The sequence below is a fragment of the Zonotrichia albicollis genome, chromosome 4 (assembly GCF_047830755.1).
Source record: "Zonotrichia albicollis isolate bZonAlb1 chromosome 4, bZonAlb1.hap1, whole genome shotgun sequence".
NCBI classification, from domain to species: Eukaryota; Metazoa; Chordata; class Aves; order Passeriformes; family Passerellidae; genus Zonotrichia; species Zonotrichia albicollis.
Window position 1 is genome coordinate 44,077,798 of NC_133822.1, and position 20,795 is coordinate 44,098,592.

Consider the following 20,795-nt stretch of genomic DNA (forward strand, 5'->3'; position numbering starts at 1 on the left):
ACACAGAATAATTCAGTGCCTTACCTTCATCCTAGCTGAAATCCCAGAACTGATACAGCCATCCGTACCAGCTACCGAGTGCAAATTCAGATGAGTCTGTGAAAGCAGGACTAAAAAAATCACCAAACAGCTGTCACGTGCCTTCAACAGAAATGGAGACATAGCAAGTATCTGTTGCCTGGAAGTGTGATTCTTGGAAGAACAGAAACATTGGAAGCACAGCACAAGGCAGAGAGAAGAGGGTCTCATGCAGAAGGGTTCATGGCTAAGGGGCCAGAGCAGGAGCTCAAGCCCATGCTTAGACTCTGCTTCCACAAGAAACAAATGACTCAGTTCAGATGATTCTTTGCACACTCTGCCTTCATCATCTGCTGTTTATAAACACCTCCTCAGGTAAGGAATGTCTGAAGGTGAGCTGTGACCTTCAATAAAATATGTCTTGACAGGTGGATTTGCAACTCAGTGACCAAAAGACTGCTCTGCTCATGCCCATGCACATTTATCAATTGCTGAGCAATCCTATCAATGCTCAGGACCCGAATGCAACAGAACGAGGCAGGTATAAGAATATTAGTGCTGCACTGAGCTAAGAAGGCTCTGTCCATAGAAGATTAAAAGACAGCCAAAAGTCAAAAGAACCATTTCAATTCATAACATCTCTGCACAGGAAGGCAGAAGATTTGAAACTCACCATATGACTTCGCAGCATGAGGAAAAGTGGCCTCATACATGCAGAAGACCTTGTACGTAGGCAGAATCTTCTCTTCAGCTTTTGTAACCAATTACATTTTAACAACATTTTTACTGACATCATGTTTGTATGGTAATATAAAAGTATTTTGTAAATATATTAATCAGCTTTTATTCCTACAGAGTTTAGACACAATAATCAAATATGATAGTTATCATATCCCTTTGGCCAGATTTAGTGAGTATAAATAATAAAAAAATGCTTTCAGGGAACCTTTTTGAAAATAACCACTGAAGTCTAATTCCAATAGAGTTTAGAAGAAAGCCAAATGTGATATGTTGTATTTTACATACACTATCCAGTTCTCCCACACACAAAATAATAAAGATTACTAATTAAATTAGAACAATTAAAAAACTCAAAGTGCTGTTACAGTAACACAAAGAAATACACAGGATATTAGTTATCAATGCTTTATTATTGAAAACAAAATTGAAATTCTTTTATCTGGCACATAAACAATTATTTCTACAAAAAGGAAAGCCTACAAATCTGATAATTTATACAAATAACAGTTTTTCAAAAAATAAAATTTTAATTTAGTAAACTTGTCTTGTGCTCTTTTTTTCTTTTTCTTTTTCTTTTTTTAGCACTGTCTGCAATAATCCACCACAAATCCCTGAGCAGAGAGACATATTTTAAACATGTTTTAAATTTATCCCAAAAGAAGAAAGTTATCAAGCCCAGACCTATATTAAAAAAATGTATTCAGGGACATTCTTGGTAAATTTATGGTAGTCCTTTTTCTTTTCTTTTCTTTTGTTGTTGTTGTTTTTTGTTTTTTTTTAAAGAAACAAACAAAACCAGTTATCAATGCAAACATGACACTGTATCTCAGGAGTGCTCCCCTCTTCCCCCTTTTTGTGCAATGAATAAAAATTACCAAACAAGAATAAGTACAAGTTGAAGGAGACAAATAACCTGGTGAATGATTAAGACCAAGAAGCCATCAAAGTTTGATGGCTGTTGAGCAAATAAAGCTGCAGGATACCACAGTTCTATACCAAGCTCAGTTACAGTTACTATCTATTTCTATATCTTTTCCCAGAAAGTCAGTAAAGCAGGAGAATAAGTTCAAGCTACCATTGTATTCTAACACTGGTTGCAACGATCAAGTAGAAATTCAACTTTTGATCCTTCAGTTTTGCTTTTCCAGCAAGAACATTATTTGAGAAAAACTTGACACACTCCACAAAACCAAACAATCTTGCCCCTCTGGCCTTTCTGGTGGGCCACTTGTAAACTTAGCAACTTATGGTATTTTAGTGAGCAAGAGGAAAGAAAAGGAAATACACATAACTATAGTTTTTCTACTATACTGACTTTGAAACAGCTATTCCCCAATCTATTTCAATACAGATTTAAAATCCAAGTGTAAGGGTAGAATGACCAAGAAGGTAGAGTATAACTGAAGTGTTCCCTTTCCCATTCAGTACATACAATAATCACAAAACAAATGCAAGTAAAACCAAATAAAGGAAATAGCAACATTAGAGACTGTTATGTTAATGACAGGTAACATTGCTGCAGTCAAGTAATAAATAAATAAATACAGCAAGGTGTTCTCTACATTTTTGTTGGAACGGTGCTCAACAGTTAAAAAGGAATACATAAACTAAAAACCCCAAACCCTTTTTCAGTAATAAAGAGTTTTTAGCAGAAGATCCTGAAGAAGCTTCAGTTCAAGGTGCTCTACCACTTTAACATTTTATCTATCTTAATGAAAGGAATACTGAAGCAGATACCAAAGGGCCATTAAATGAGATAGTAAATTGTCTTACGAACAATAATACCTATTCCAAAGAAAAAAGCAGTTAACAAATGGCCTGGAAAAAAGAATTACTAAAGCTTCATATACTTCAATTTAAAATAAATTATTTTTACATTTAAGATTGAAGACTAAAACAGTAATGAGGCTAAATCATTCTGAAACAGAAATAAATTGAACCTCACCAAAAGCATATTTAGATATTTGACAGCTCTGCTGCTAGCATGTGTCAGAATACAAACAGAATGCTAATATTTGGTTAGAATCTGAATGGGTTTGTTTAAAACACTAACAAATATGAAAAGTAACTGGCAATCACCATTACTGATTCCTCTCAATCTACACTATTTGAAGCATGATCGAATAGTGTCCCTTCAGTTATTTGCTATCCTCATCAATGCATAACATTCCTTTTTCTCTGAGTTGCTCATGAAGTCTCATTTTACCTGCCCACTAATATTTTCAAATCTCATTTTAAGTAGTAATTGCAAAAACATAATATGCAGAGTCCAATTTAAAGTTGGATTTATCTCATAGCAAAGTAAAGAGAGTCAAACACATTATTCTATAATATCAATTATTTTTTTCTAAGATGACAGTCTGACCACACTGATTTGGTATCAGGGCCAACATCCCTCTTGCTTGTATTACTAAATCACACCTCTGGTCTTTTTTGTACTAGCCTGCATACTACATCAGATGTAGAATGCAGACAGCTCCTTGGTCATTCTGTCTACCTCACAGAAATTTGACTGTGTATCTCAAGAGAACAGCACTATTAGCTAACAAGCTGAAGTAACAGGCATACTCTCAGTAAACAACTTGCAATGCTGTCATCTAATCATGTGACAGGTTTGAAAAAAATGGGCCATGTAAGCTGTGAAATTGGCTAGCAAGTGGTTCAAAAGTGAGATACAGCAGCATTAAGACAAACTGCAAACACACTGGATTTAGTACACATTTTAATGAGTTACAGTACCAGCAAAATACTTTGACCTACTATTACCACTTTAACTCCCATATGGCTTAGTGTATACTGTGTGATTTTCCCTTCATATTTCTATGACAGTATACATTTCAAGTACCCACCCAAAAGTAAGCAATATGGGATTTGCAATTATTTATCAAATATACTGAAACAACTTCTCTCACGTGCCATTGTTCCAAACACATTTGCTGCATAACAAGTTCTTCATGATTCCCTCAAAGTCTCCCTTTTTCTATTTCTCTAGCAGAATAGCTTCTCCTAGCAGCAATTAGGACCTCAGATCCTTGCAGTCAAGTCCAGCAAGTTCTCTGACCTGACAACTCTGTGGAAGTTCAAGTTCTTGGGTTTAATCACTTTAAGGTAAAGTAGTTCAGAGTTTTCATCATCATGTTTTGGATGTTTTCAAACCTTGTTTCTCCATGATATTCCACAATTTGCGAAGATTGGACTGGGTGATGACATCATCAGGTTTAAGTTGAAGAGCAAGGAGGTAGTTTTCTTCAGCCTCTTTCAGTTTGCCATTCAGATGGAGAATGGCTCCAAGATTCATTAGGGCAGCTGGATACTGGTACCAATAAAAAAAAAGAAGGAGGAATATTACACATATTTTCAATTTTTCTTTTTAGACAATCTTCTTCCACTTAAATTACTCCCTTATGTTTGCGGATTTTTCATGGAAGCAATTTAGTAATTTAAGCAAATACAGATAACAAGAAAAAGTTACTGAACAGCTGCTGTGTAGTTTGTGCTTTAAACAGGTCAAGCTCTAGTGCCTAAAGACATAAGACTTCTCTCTTTAATGAGAAAACACAGAACTCAAAAAGCTTTAAATGTGGTAATGTTGGCATAACACAGATTCCAAGAGAAAATTAAAGTAATCCAAGAGTGAATTAGCAACAAGAATTTAATTTTAATCAAACCCCCTGCCAATAAAGAGTTTATAATCATTGGGAATAATTAACACAATAATAATTGGAACTTATCCCTTTCTTCTCTTTGTCTTAATTGTAACTGGTAAGAAATACAGCCTGCTCTCAGATTCTAAGGTTGTCCAGGGGTTCTAGGATATCCATTTAGATTCAGGTTGTGGCATTTATTTCTTAAGGAATGATTGAATAAAATTAACAGCGGTGGAAAAATGCTATTTTAATAACAAAAATGTTAAAATTTTGCAACAAATCAATTTAAAATTTTGTGTTACTAGAATTTGTTTCATGTTTAGCTAAGACAAAATGCTTAGCTTGCTTTTATTTTTTTCATCTCAAGGTTATTCCATTATGAAATAACAGGTTCTTCATGATAATAGCATGCCTGGTCACTGGAATTAACAAATATTACAAGGGCAGAAAAGCACATTTATGAAGCTGAAGAGTCTAACCTACTTTTTGGCAAGCACCAAGGTATTCACATCCTAGTGAGAGCACAGTAAAGGCATGTATCAAACCAGTGCTTTGCATTTTAAAGAAAAATGGGAAAAAATACCACACCAAGTTCACTATGGTTCTCACCCTCAGGTCAGCCTAAGTTTCAATGAGCTTTAGGAAAACTCACTTTCAAAGTCACATAGTTTTGCACCAGAGGATAAGTGTTTCAAGCCAACACTCATCAGCATTCTGCTGAAAATAATATTCAAAATGTGAATGGCATATCAATTTCAGACGACTGTGAGGGTGTGTTGGTGTGCTTTAGGAGCTCTCCAGTGACAATAACTTCAGGAAAGTGGTTAGACACTGAAACAGGTTGCCTGGAGAAGCTGTGGAAGTGTTAAGGCCAGGTTTGATAGAGTTCTGAGCAGCCTGGTCTAGATGTCCCTGCTCATGGCAGGAAGGTTGGAATTGATGATTTTCAAGGTCCCTTCCAACCCAAACCATTTGATGATTGTATGAAAATACATTAGGTAGAAGGTCAATAAAATATGTACTACAGTTGGTCTCCCAGACTGATGTGGCAATAGGAAATCATTACGATGAGGAAGACTTACCTTTGTTCCAAGGCTCTCCACTACCAAGTAAAACTCATTACTCTTATCCTTTTTAATCAAGCTCCAACAACATCCCTATAATTCTTATGTCCAAAACCTAAATATGGTGGTGGAAATGTTGTTCAGATAATTCCAATGCTGTATATTCCCATACTATATATTAATATTTTCTCAGCTTTCTTCTTGCTTCTTTTAACATAGTAATACACATATCACAAAGTCTCATAAAGAACTGTGATGCATCAAATTTTCAGAACAAATGTCTTACAGAGTTTCAAAATTAAGCAAAACAAAATTAGTTCAGCTCTCCTTATTGTAAACATCACAATGCTAATGAAGCAGAATCTGAAGATGTAATTTTTAGATTTACTTTTTCTTGCCTTACCCTGACAGATTTTTTCCACCTTCTGTAAGTCATTCTACTGTGAATCAAACAAACAAAAATCCCAGCTGGGTTTTATATAGTTTTATCAGTTCAATACTCTTCAAAAGAAGGGAAAGTAGGCCCCTGAAACGTAATCTATGCTACAAGTAACTCATATTGGCAGCCATATTTTCATAGCTCCATCTTTGAAATGCCAGTCTTGCAGACTGTTTTGTTATGAAATAATATACTCCTTAATTGCAGATGTTCAGGGTGCTAACTGATGTTATTAAAGTGAAGAATGCTTGGAAATCAACTCCCATGTACATTGATGACTGTCTAAATACCCCCCACATCTAATTCATTATTAGACTTCAGCTTGTTTGAGAGAATTTTCTTAAATCATGAGTAGGAATGTCCATTCCCTCTAGTCATCCTATTTCTTTCTTTAATGATAGGTCATGAATGAAAAAGCTTTCCTGAAGTTATTGACACAGAGCTGTCATCTCACTTGAATTATAACTATGTGCGTGTTTGCACCGAGACAAAGCTTACAACGGAAAAGGACTAAAAATATCTTAAACCTAGAAAAACTCATAGAAATGAGACACATGTTTAAATGTGCTCAGGGCTAATTCTACAGCATTCACAAAACTTACTGTGCAGGAAATAACTCATATGGCTTCCAGAATTCCTCCCCATTTCCTCCATACCCTCCTGAAAATATGGTGTGTGTATGGGACTAATCAAGAACATCATATATATAAGACCATATGCCTAGCTAAGAAACTCTCCTACCATCATGTCTTTAATTTGATACATAATTTCCCAAGAGCAAGCAACAAAACCAAATAAAATCAACAAACTGCATATATTTAAATTGAAATTTTCCTACTTCTACACATCATTTTTGATTTCCTGCAGGCCTAACAAATTCTAGGATTCTAGGCCATTAATGTTCTACACAAAGGTATCCACGGAAAATGTGAACTGATAAATCATTTCAGGTATGAACTGAAACATTCTAACTTCTTTACATTTCAAATAAGGAAGTGCACAGGATTTTGGAATGACTGCTCCCTAACTTTCTAGGATAACAGCTGCCCCAACATTTATGGTTTATTCTAACAGTCACAAGAATTTTGCACATCTGCAAGATTGTTCATCAGTGGCATTGCTCTCTGGCATTTAAAAAGGATGGTCAGAGGATAAGAGAGCAAGAGACATTTGCTGTAGTTTTGCTTCACATAGATTCTCTTTTATTAAAGACAGCTGATGAAACTTTTCAGTACGTTAACAAAGGCAGCAGCTACCACTGCAATAACACAGGACTTGTAGCACTGTATAACAAATGACACCACCTACTACTTCAGAGACTTGAAAGGAGAAACAGACCTGCCTTAATTTCCTTCTGGAGACAGATGCTTTACATCAAAAATAGCTGACTGGCATTTCTATTGAGGTTATAAATGCTGCCTTTTATGGTCTATTTGGAATTATTCCCATTATTAGCATTTTACCGTGGTGTGCTTGTTTCCTTAGTGGGTTTTGGGGGCGGTGGGGGAAGGTGCTCATGGGGAGGAGGGAAAAGGAATAACAGATTAGTTAATGAATAATGAAATAACACAAGGCAAGCATTTAGTTGCCTGAGGTGGTTTTGGTTTACACTGATGACAATGTTTTCACATTTTCCCTTAAGTATCAAAATTAAAGGAGAGCACTGGCCATGCAAAAATCTTATCAAAAAGTCCTCTCTAAAATTAGAGAACAATAGAATCTTCAAATGACTCAAAATAATTCTGAGTGGTATTTCAGGATTACACTACTGTAACCATATACAGTATTGGACCCCCAAACAGAATCAATCTTAATACATAGAAGATGAACTGCCTTCTTATTTATCATCTTTGGCTACACATACAGCAAATGCCATAGCAGTACAGTCCCAAACACAAAAAGACAATTTTACTCCTACATGATCAAGTTACAGAGAGAGAAACTAATACACAAACACTTAATCTAGCACAAATGTATGTTTTGCATGGCAGAGGAGTATGAAAAAAGAACAGTCCAAACACAAGCAAGGAAATCAGAAATTGTTTTCCTCAAAGCTCTGCTTACAGATGACCTTCTCTGCTCAACACAACAGAAATCAGGGCAGTAGATTCTGAGATGAAAGAGCATTTTATTGATACTGGGGTACTTCTAAGGAAATTATGGCAATTTTTACCCCAGTAGAATCCTAAGTGCAAGATGCTTCTCAAATACCCACTTTAAAGAGTCACTGAAAAGATGATGTCAAAGTCCATCTTGCTCTTAAGGAATTACTGCTGTGACTGATTCTGTAGATGCTCCAAAACAACCCCAGGACTGTTGAATAAATACTGTAATAAGTGTGGCCAACCTACCAGAAACACAGAGGCTGTGTATTGTTTTTAAAAACTGCAATCAAGGACACTTTTTCTTTTAAGAATTTCTTTTGAGTTAAAGGACACAAAACAACAATCACAAATTAATATTTCATACTAGCACTTTGAGTTTAAAGTGCTGAAGAATTCAGATATTTCTCTTTGATAACCATACACATAGGTGGTACAATGACTGAGTAGTCAAACAGCAGAGTATTAGGTCTAGAATGGCTCACTAGGCATGAGAAAATCATGCTGGACTGCTGCATCTGATCAGTGGCTACTAAGTAATCTGCTGTTGTGCCCTTTTTTATCCTTCTGCAGTAATAGCAAGAATTTTCTCTTGAACTTTTACTACTGGTGGAAGGAAAAAGCAGGGGAGGAACATGCTGAGAGACAACAGCTGCCAACTGCATCTTATTATCCATTGACAGCACACAAAATCTTCAGTGGCTCATGGAAACAGACATTTTTATCAGAATGATCTGGTGTTCTCAGATAAACCAAGCTGCAGTTATGGAGAGAGACTCATGTTTCTACCTGGTTCTCTACACTACAAGGCCTCTAAAGAACAGCATTTTGCATGTGCTGTGTCCGGTATTTTGTCACAAACAGTACATGAGCCACAACTAAGACACTGATCTCCCATTAGCTGGCTAAGACAACAAAAGTCAATTGTCTAGGTACCGATAATTTGGTGCAAAAAACATTCTGGATCAAGATGACAGGATGTATTGCAAAGTAGTATAGATCAGACAGAATAAAAAAAGCTAAAATAGCTAAAATTCAAAGTTAAAAGGGATTTCTGGTGTCATCAAACCAGAAAGCAAAACATTCAGTTCTGCTGGAAAATAAATAAACAAAAAATCAGCATCTTTGAAGGCTCTTAAAATGGAAAAATGCCCTGCAACTTTTCCTCTACAAAAGTTAAGTACATCACTTAAATTTCAGATCTGCTTATGAACAATTTTAGTATGTATGCTTTTGTGTCAACAGCAGCTTTCAGTTTGAACAGTTAAGAGGGGAAATGGAGAAGAAAACATTCACCCTGCCAGCATTAATTTGAACACAGAGCACAGTTTCCACTGTTGTATTAGTCAGAAATGGACCTAAACATCTGTGCTGCAAAGAGAATCTGTGTCCCTATTTAATTACCTTAAGAATGAGCAACATAAATAGCTATATAAATTTAAAGAACAATAGACCAAGAATCTGGAGGGGTGTGGATCTGATCCTTGGATTCAGTCATCATTTTTAAGAGTAGTATGTTCTTAACACCAAATGGAGAATAACGTTACCTATTATTTACTAACATATCATTAAACAGAAAGAGACCTCATTCATTGTTCACCAAATTAACAAATTATTGATTTCCAGGGAAGATGCACACCCTGCAGAAAAAAGGACCTCCAAAGAAAGAATAAATAAATAAAGACATTTAAAAAAATCAAATGGGAATTAAATAGTTTCTGTTGAATGCTATCTATATATAGTCTCAGGTGAGGATAACATATTATGCTAATAAGGTGGAAGACCAGAATGATTTAATAGCTGGTCACCTTAACAGCTGATGATACTATAAAAACATTAGGTCATGCATTTATTTTTTTTTTTTAGGGTTGTTTTTTTTTTTTCTTTTAGACTTGGATACTCTCATCTGGACACTTAAAGCAGATGACACTTTAACCCACCTGGTGAAAGGAGAATATGTTTGGAAATTGTATGCATCTAACCTTGTGCATTTTGAAACACTGGAGACTTTCCTATCTCAAATTGCAAACTACATGATACGTACATTTAAAGCCAGAAATTAAAAAGAGAAGGAAGGGTTTCTCACCCTTTTTTTCCTATTTATTGGTGACAGATGTGGGAGTCTTCATTCACAAGTATACCATGAAATTACTCAGTTTGCTGCTGGATTGAGACATCAGTATCATTAAGGAAACCCACAGCTGTGAGCCAGGGAAGAGTTCTAGACTTGGCATAGGAAGGAAGCATCAAGTAGTCTACTTTGTTTCTCAAATTACCACATCAATAGGGGACATTTTACTATCAATGTTCTCCAGCCAGTGGAGATATTTTCCCTTCAACATCTTGTTCATCTCAACCCTCCAAGACGGCTCAGGATATTATAAATACAGTTATCCAAAACCAAACAACAATATATGGATACATGCTACATCTTGATGCTGAAAAACTAGCTACCATTGGCCTTTATGTAAGTTCAGGGCAGGCCAGTTTACAGATCAGCAAGTTAACAAAAGCATGTGTTACAACTGTTAGAGGCTGTTAGGATCCTAACAACAGCTGAAAACATCCCACAAAAATGTACTTATACTTGTAATTTCTGTGTATCTAGACATTTTTTCCCAATGGTCATGCATCAATGGCTTTGGTTTATGCTTAAGAAGCCTCCTAGTAATCACTCAGTTTATATGGAAACTGTGATGGACATTATTAGATAACATACTTGTATTACCACAATAAAAGCTAAAGAGGAACATACGTTATGAGCATTTCATATTATGGTTGTATAAAAAAAAAAAGGTAACATTTTCCAGACCTCAAAGTGTTTCTAATTAAACTTCTTTGCTTTCCAGCTTAAATGTTGTCATCAGTATAGGATAGGATAATCTTATTCAGTTTTCCTCACACTTTAGGATTCCATTTAAAACAAAAAACCCAAATCACTTAAATTTTGTTTATAGGAATCCAACTGTCTTCAATTTGATGATTTTAATATATAGTTATGATTATGTTATAAAACACTTAACAACTTATTTACCTTGTCCAGCACAAATATGCTGCATACTAAGTAGGAAGTCTGTATTTCAGGCAAATGAAAAACCCAATGAACAGAAATGTCATCTGTACTATCATAATGACAAATAGAAATTGCTCAAAATCTTTCACTAACAGAATTCTGTCCTATTAAAACAAAGTAAGTTTATTAAAATGAAAATCAATTTGTGAGTAAATGTATTTTTACCTGCACTTTCTTTCTAAACTTTGGAAAACAGAAAAGCAAAGGGCTTTGTGTTGTTGCCTAAAGACAAAGCCCACTTTTAATTTAAAAGAAATGTAAAAAGTTAAAAAAAGATAATGTACTTCACCCCAGCAGCTCACATGCAGGGCTGATTAGAATAGCTGTCCACACTAACACAATCAAAACTGGCTAATCTTCAGAGAAAAGTCTAATACACAGATCATCAGAATTTTTAATCACAATTATTCTCACATTACTAGCATTAAAACATGTTAATTTTTCCAATCAAATAAAGTGCCATTAGAAAATAAAAATGTCTGTTGAAAATGAATGCATTATCCACTTCTTTTTGCCCAGATACTCAGCAAATACATTGGTACACAGAGAAGGTTGTAAGCTTTTCCAAGATGCTTGTGACAGGCATATTATATTAGAGTTCTATTTTCCAGCAGAATAGACAACAACTGCTGTTTCAGAAAGAAGTAATGTTAATTTCTAGCCTTAAAAATTTAAGTAGGTTCTAGTTAGGGGAATCTCAATGTAATGAGGTTTCCAATATTTCAACTCAAATGTTCAGTTGAACATTAAATTTCCAGCAAGCCTTTGCACTTTGGCTGACAACTGAATTAAATGCTTAAGAACTAGACTAATATTAGTATAACTGTATGTTTTCCCAAACTATTTATGTACTTACAGTCAAAAGGCACTGCTTTTAGGCACATTGTATAAACCATTATGCAAATTGACATACCTGCTCTGAGCACAAAGAACAATAATCTTGGTAATTTTTTTAAGGCTTCCATCATGCACAATTGTTATTAGGGCGGTTCACAGACAGAGTGTGGTCTTAGAGTTTTACAGAAAAGAAAATGCTAGGACTTTTAGAGGCATTGCATGTTTTGCTTCTCTTTGTCCTTTTTCATCTGGCTCCTATCACTTCCATGCTTTTTATCTAATGCAATAAGCTTATGCCCAAACTTGTCTTGAGTTTGATTTTTACACACAGAATTATGAGAGCAGCTGAGAAGAGAGGCACGTACTAGAGGTCCTCTGCAAAATGCTGAATTACAGTGTTCTGTGTAATTCATAAAAATGCAAGCCTTACTTTTTGGCAGCCAGTAACTTGCAGGTGTCCCCTGTACAGTATTAAGCAATTAAAAGCATAGTACATATAAAAATTATTAACTTCCACAGTAAGTGCACAGATTTAATTTTTATCCTTACATCTTAAAGATTTCAGGGCTGCAGTTTCTAAAATTTGATCTTTTGATCATTAATAGTAAGACCACTAATTGCTCACTAGGCTTTTACAAGGTTGTGACTTCTAAAAACCAAAATTACTTGCAGCTAGGGTAGCCTTGTTTACCACATTTGAATGATGACACATGTGTTTACAGTAATTAATATCAATAATAGCAGGACATGATCAGTGGTAAGTTACATATTCTACTCTGAAAGACTGCACATGATGCAGCATATGCTGACAAATGCTGTTTATCAAACAGAAGTTTTCTGTATTTGTCAAACTAAAGTTTTAAGAAATGGACACATGAAGCAAAAATTTAAGTAATATTTTCTTTTTTTAAAAGCATTAAATTAATTACTTCTAAAGGCACAAGAGGACAATTAATAGTTGCAAGACTAGCACCAATTCCTGCCTCTGAAATTCAGTGTTAGAAATTATTCAGTGAAACCAGATGCTTGCTCCAAACTGGACCAGATAAAGCCCTCTATGGCTGGGGCAAAGTATAATCCAGAGCCAGTAGAATTGCTAAGCAATTTTGTAGTTTATGACTCAGATTATTTTGCCTCAATTTTACTACAATTATCACTCATTCTATTGAACACCACAGGATCCCACAGAAATTAACTTAGGGTTCTACCAGTGAACTTTCTGTTCAAGCTCATTTTTCCACCCAAACCAAAAAGTTTGTCTGCTGTGCAATTTCCATAATCTCTGCTCAGAGAGCACTTTCTTCCTCTATTATGGGTAAAACATTCGACTTGTGAACTAGCCAGCCAAAAAACTCTAGCAATGTAGCTATCTGATTAGAATTTTCCAAGCAGAATTAATGAAGGATCATGGATTTTTCAAAAAGGACAGAACATGTCTGATAATTTTAAGTGCATTTAAATGCAGTCAGAATGTGAAAAAATGAAGTAGAAAACTTAGTTGCACTAAAATTCCACCAAATAACTCCACTATAAATATATTAATCATACACCTCCATAGAATCTAAGAGACATACAGCAAATCTTCCTATGGAATATAATACAGGGGTTTTATCGTGGATTTTATTTACTGTTGCTGCTTTATTGGAAGAAGTTTATATTTTCTTTCATGCTGTAATTGTTTGCAATGAGCTTGAGGCAGCCAGATGTTGAGGCAACTGGCACTGTTACAAACCATAATGCCAGATTGAAGTTATTTATTGTTAAGGAAGACAATCCTTACTGGAACACCTGAAGAATTAGTAAAACTTCCTCAGCCTAGTAATAAGGCTGTTCATTGTAGGGGAGACATTTCAATAGGGCAGGTACAATGGATTGCACATTTGCTCTCCAGTAAAACTAACTGGTAAACAGAATCATGTGAATGCAAAATGAAGAGGTAGCTAATAAACAGTGGGGTTCAGACAGTTTCAAAAAGGGACTGGTTCCTTGGGGGAAACAAGCAACTCTCCATCTCCTCCCCACTGAACCTTCTCATTTGCAGACATCTGATCTTTGGACTAACTTTCTGAAGCAAAAATGTGTTCAAACTGATACTGAAGTTACTTCCAAAACCAAATTCAAACCAAATTACTTCATACAGACACCTGCCACCCATCCCCTTCCTAGCAGTCTGCAAAAGTACAGTTCTTCTCAGGCAGATCTCAGACCAAAACCAGCCTCACTGCAGGGCATTTCTCCTCTTTACACAAAATCACATTCAACCCAAAGGTGTGGGAGGGTGGGGGAGAGGACCTCTTGCAGCAAAACCATCTTGTGAGAAAGAAATTTTCTCCAGAACTTGTAGGGGAAAAAAAATCTAGTAGGATGTGTCAATACACAACTAAAAACCATTCCTAGATTGAGAAATACATCAAAAATACAGATTAGGAAGAAAATTAAGAAGTTATTTATTGCAAAACATCCTATTGAGAATGCATAGTTGTTGGTTTATTTAATGGGCATTAAACTCACATTCTTATGAGTTCTAATTGCGTGATAAATCCCTTGCATTGTTTCTAGAATCAGCACTAGAACATTTCATTAGGAAAAGCCTGGCTGGATTCCCTTTTAATGGAGTTCAAACAGATGGTTTAATTTCTGAAATGCTAATCTGCTGGTATGAGTTCTCTATTTCATGGCCCTTTATTTCTGATTGACACCAAGGGCAAATTTTCCAGGCAAAGGCAATCTCGCTCTCTCCAGGAGCTGATGTAGGCAGCACAGTATCCCCTGCCATATTACTATCAGAGTGTAAATCAAAATTAAGTGCATAAATCTACCCATGAAACACCAATTCTTCAATTCCACAATTTCAGCATCTTCAAAAACTACTACCCCCCATCATCTCAAAGCATAATGACTTGTTTTATTGAACTCAATAGTACAAATCTAGACTATTTAGTTTCTTATTAATTAGTTTCAAAAACCTAATTTTCAAATTATTCAGTAAATTAACATCACAGCTGAGTACAAACACAAACATTGTGCAGTTCTTTTCATTCTTGAAGTGTAAGCACAGGAAAAAAAGAATATCTGCCTACTAAGATGTGGAAGAAAAACACAAAAGTGATAGATGAAACAAATCTGCACTCGAAGGTACAGGCCTAGCAGACTTTACATCTTTTTTTTCTTTAAGCATTTTTGATGGTGGACTGAACATACCTATACATGAGATAAAGACTGGCATAATGAAAATACCTATTAGAAATAATGCAAGATTTCCATTTCAAGTTAACTGAGGTACAGTCCTACAAAATTTCTGAATCAAAGTCTTGACAATGAAATAACTCAAGTATTAATTGGTATAAGAATGCCTTCACTTTGGAGAATTTATGAACTATCCAAGGGTTACATCATCTAATGGTACTGGAAGACCATGGGTAGGTGCCCAGAGAGAAACCTCAATCTATAAATTAATACTTCCCTGATTAACTTCTTGAGAAACATACTACACCAACAATAAACATGTATGATTTTTGTGAAAACATGGTCTTTTTTTTTTTTTTTTCGGAGATTTAGTCACATAACATTTTGAACCTGTGGGCAACAGTGCCTGCAATGGAAAATGGTTGCATTAACCAAAGAGCCCTGGGGTACTGGTTTTTTTTTTTACTTTTATTTTTGTGTGAAGAAAAGACTTTATTAGCAAGTACACAAGGGATTGCCATCAGACATACTAAAAACCTGGTACGACCTGTGTGCTAAGTAAATAGCATATGAATTATCAGAGTGTTTCCTTCTCCCAGACTACATGCTTAGCACAAAATTAGCGTTTCAACCATTCTTGGTAAGAGTAATGGATTATTTATTGGAGTTCTAAACGTTAAATAAATAAGAAAGGGGGAGTTAGTATACAGACGCCTATTTCCAACATTTGTTTCCCCTTTAGTAAAAGCATGTCTCTACATTTCCCTGTTCATGAAGTTGAAAGACTTGGAAAATACATTATGTCAATAATTAGACTTAGTAGAAGGACTAATATTTATGGGAATTTTGTAAACATTTTTAAAGCTAAGTATGAAATTAAAAACACTCTGAATTACCATAACAATGAACTTCTGGCTTACTTTGCCAAGCGTTTCTGGGTATGCAGCTTACTGCTTGGAAAACTTTAAGCTAAGGCCAGCTCATAGGTACTTGCATGCTTCCACATGAAGTCAGAACATACAGAGTTCAATTTATCTCACATATGCAGGAGAAACAGAAGCAATTCTAAACAAGTCAGTGGTGGCATTGCAATGCAATATCGGTATAAGCAAAAGAAACTTGAGTGAATGTATTTTCATTTCAGTCATTTAGAACTTGCACAGACAAAATAGGTCTGCATTGATTAGAATATCAATGTACAACAAATTATTCTAGATGGGAAATAAACAGCAACTTAAACGCATTTTAATTCAATTTCAAAGCTCACAAATTACACTTGAGCAAACCAATTGATCTTAGACATTTGTGTGTTTAACTGCTTGTATAATCAGGAGAGTACAAATCAACTCCTCATAACCTAGCTCTCACAAAAGTGAAAATGAGAGCTGTAATGACAGGATTTCCTGCCTGTTCCTCTACATCTTACACAAAGATGGATCACAATATTGAGAACTAGATTTAAGTATTCTATAATTGCCCAAAAGCCCATTCAATCTTTGCTTTTACAGAGCTGCTACAATGCAGGAGAAAAAACACATACAATTTTCTGCAGTAAGGCAATAAATATTCTCATGTATTTCCCAAAGGAAATTCAGTGTTTTCAGCTGAGTAAAACAGTTTTCAAATTATATAAATCATTCTGATATTGTATTTCAGGTACAGGTAAATATCCCCATTCCAGTAGCCTGTATTCTTTTCTTTGTCCCTTGATGGAGGTCACAGGGATGGAAAACACTACATGAGGCTTTTTCTTTCTTCTGTTTTATTTTTTTTAAGGTGGGAGACACTAATCTCTGCTGAAGCAGGAATACTTTAAGATTCAGAGCAACACATAAGCCTGTCTTGAAGCTGACAATTGTGCACAACAACCACCCCAAATGTGTAATAAAAATATTTTGGAGGGCTGTGAACAAATATAATTGCAAATACAGAAAGAGTTTTGTTCAAAAGAATAAACATTGTTTTTCCCAAATAGCTGGATGTAAATAATGTATCTGCCCTGGACTTAGCTTCAGACAAGAAGGATCTGAAAGGGGTGAAGCAAAACAAAAACACAAGAAAATGGAGTTGGGGACTAATGAGATTTTACAAAGCTCAAGAGGAGCAGAGAGACTTTGCGCATGGATAAACTCTTTACTTGGGGAAATATTGCCATTTCTGTGCAAATACTGAAGAGTCTTCATACCTGAAATTAAGGAAATCTTGCATTCAGTTAATTTTCTTGAATTTTTCTGTTCTGCACAACCTTTAAGCTAGGTCACCCTTGCACTACACACTGAAAAATGTCACAGATATTCTGATATATCAAATCTCAGAGTAATTTTTTCATGGTGTTTCAACAGGGACAGTCTAAGCAATTTACAGTAACCAAGAAACGACTCTCAACCTTTTGAGATCAGATAGTGATGTCCTCTTTTCAATAAGGATGTTCCACTATCTCCTCTCCCAGTGAAGCTAATCCATGCCTAAGCTGAATCTTTCTGAATTCAAACTAAAAAAAACCTAAAAACATGTCATCTGGAAATACAGCTCTCATCACTCATGCCTTTTGCTCTTATTAGGAAACCATAGTACCTGTTTTAGTGCCTGAAAGTCCTATAACAATTGGTTCAGACTTCAGCAGGAAGAGAGAAGAACTGGATGCAAGGAAGTTTTCTTTTTCCTCACACCTTCAACAGGAGCAAAGAAAGGAGGCATTTTAAGGAAGCCAAGAGCACTGCTGGGCTGGAAGGAATCCACAGCCATTCACATTATTGAAGCAGAAAGTTTGGCACACTTGAGAGGAAGCCTTAAACAATGCCAGGCTTAGCAGCAACTGGTGCTGGTAGTAGGAAGATGTGCAGCCCTGACAAAGGGCAGGAGAAGCTGGGAGTATCTCAGAGGGCACATGGACAGTCAACAGAAGCTCCTTCTGCTCCACTTTCAGTACAGGCAGATGACTAAACAGATGGATCTGCTGGATGCTAAGTACTTTAAAATACAGCTCTGTGATCATGCTATATCACCAGTAGATAACGCTAAAATATTATCATGTGTTCATTTTTTTGAATGAAGTAAACAGGCAGAATAACATTTTAAAACAAGAATTTGCAGCTGTAAATTGTCATGTTTTACTGCCAATAATACATGGTGTTAAAACCATATATATATTGTTTCTCTAGGGAATTATGTCAGCTTTATCTGTACTATGGTCCAGAAACCAGGAGTATGGATGGCAAGGCACCACAGTTACATTTGAATAACAGGGACTAGGCAGACCTGCTCAAAACAGCTGCAGGAGCAACAGATACACTGCTGGTGAGGGATCTGCTGTATCCCTGGAGCAGTGTGGCTGTGACATTGGACCCAGGGTAGCCAGCTTTTCTGTCAGCTGAGGATCAGCAGCAGACAATGCAAGAATCACTGCTAAACCATCCATTACTGGCATCATCAGTAGATTTAACATAGCAGAAGCTCTTAAAAAAGTTTATGAAAATTCTCCCTGGCAACAACAGGACATATCCTTAACAAAGCTGGCAAAATGCATTTAAGAATTTTCCCCTCACAATTACTCCAAATACGGTAAAGCTACGAGAGGCAATTACTGACTGTTCATGAGAAAATCAAATAGGAAAATTTGGCACAGAAACATTGAAGGAAAAAAATATATAATAAAGTAGATCTTGATTACAGATGTTTCAAGACAAAAATGCTATATTTACTTTATTTTTTTAAAGATGTATGTACTAGTGGAAGTATTTTCTTTTAGAAGTCCTTCCATGAATAAACCCCATGAATTATGAGCACTTTACTTAAGAAGGCAGCAAAAGCATGTTATCTCTAAGGTGCCTATGAAATTACAGTCAATTATGTGGAAATCACTAGCATTCTTCTTTCACCAGTTAGACAGCTTGAGGTAGAGCTTATTGCAAGCCTGAAGCCTTTGGCATGAAATCTGTACTCCAGCATAGGGGAAAAAAATTAAAGAAGCACTTGTAGAAACTGCTTTTTAATATGATATTGTGTTAACTGATTACATAATCCCTTCAAGTCAAAAAATGGTTTAGTCCCCCACATCATGATTAAACCATCTAGTGGAAATTGTATTTATTTTGCTTATAGGTACATTTCTCCTTTCCCCCTCACTCTCTGTGTGTGTCTTTATGTATGTTGTTACAGTAAGACATTTAATCAAGTCCTTTTGAAGTGGTAGAGTGGAAACAGCTGTAGCTGACAATGTGCTGATGACACGGGGCTTAAAGCTGTCATGAGCTCCAGACTGCAAGCAGCACTAATATGTGGTTGGGATGGTAGTGACTTACAGGTCACGACACCTCCTTGAGGAATGCTCCTAAGCCAATCAGCTCAAGGTGGTGGCTCAAAGTCTTAAGGCTCTGGTGAGCTCTCTTTCATTTAATACTCTTGAGGTCACACTTCAAAGTGCCCTTTCGTCTCAAAAGCCACTGGCCATATGTGGGGGTCCTAGAGCAGCTATTTAATGACTGGTTTCAGTCTCAGACTTAAAAAATTAGAAACGCAGCTCTATTACACAAATGATATCTAAAAAGTTGAACAAAGGCTGAAGCTTAATTTGGTATCTCACATGCTTGTAAAGAATGGCAATTTAAAGACAGTTTCTGGAGGCCTGATTTTTCCACAACAAAGCAAGCTTAAAGCTCAGATTTTAGAGCCTAACAACTTATTAAAACAATTTCCTGGTTTGTAAAGATTACAATATGTAGGGCACACAGAAATCATCTCTGAATACAGCTTTTCTTCAGCAATTCTCACTCTCAGAATAATTACTATATAAATGTCCAAGAAATTTATGGTTTCATTTCTTCATGCAACTGAATTTACTAAAATTAGACTAACGTGATTAATGTACACTCAAGGCAACACTGCTAGAACAAACACATGTGTTTCTCACTGAGAAAGCTCTAAAATTATTTTGTTTTGATCATGGTACAACACACGATGCAGTAACATGTTTTTGGGAAAGCATTCATAAACATCAAGGGGCTAGAGAGGCTAATCTCTGTAGGTTACCTACATAGTTGAAGGAAGAAAAGACAGTCCTGTAAGAAATAACTGATTGCAAATAAAAGTAGGTTTGTTTTCTGAACTGCTTCCTGGATTCCTCCCTAACTCTTGGCTGTCCAGGGGAAGTTGCCTCTCTGAAAGCTAAAATAGACATAACCTTGAGAATGCTTGCTTCTTTAATAAAGTTAAAGACAAATTGATCCAATCTTCAAAGCAGCAGTGTGTTCTACAGAAAATATTGCTCTTCTGAAATTTGTCTGGAAATTACTTTCATGGAGGATAAATACCCACCTACTGCAAATAAAGCCAATTGTGAATATTATTAAGATAACAGCTAGGTCTATATCTTAAACACTAATACAGCCAAACTTGTTTTTAATTTACATCCAAGCTCCTTTTCAGCTGGTGCAGCTATTGTATCAAAGTGTTTTAATTGTTTTACCATCTGCAGAGAGAATGTATATCCAAAAGCAAGGATGGCATTTAAGATGTGGATATACATTTTAACACACCTTTGCTGCATGCAATTGTTCCTTTACTGAGTATATTTTTCTTGCAAATACTTCAGTCATTGCAATAAGGCTTGTAATGAAAAAAACAAACTGTATTCTCAGACTTCTCAGAATCAGTTCAGTGACGAATGAATCATCCCCAGTATTGCAAAAA

General features: G+C 35.7%; 1 protein-coding gene across 1 annotated transcript in view; it reads right to left on the reverse strand.

Annotated features, from left to right (window-relative positions):
* Nucleotides 1–1,170: 1,170 nt before the first annotated feature.
* Nucleotides 1,171–20,795, reverse strand: part of TMTC2 (transmembrane O-mannosyltransferase targeting cadherins 2) — a 238,870-nt gene continuing 219,245 nt past the window's right edge. Inside the window, exon 12 of the mRNA XM_005480653.3 lies at nt 1,171–4,072. Coding sequence (XP_005480710.2) covers nt 3,893–4,072 — 180 coding nt within the window. The 3' untranslated portion in view covers nt 1,171–3,892. The remainder of the gene's footprint in view (nt 4,073–20,795) is intronic.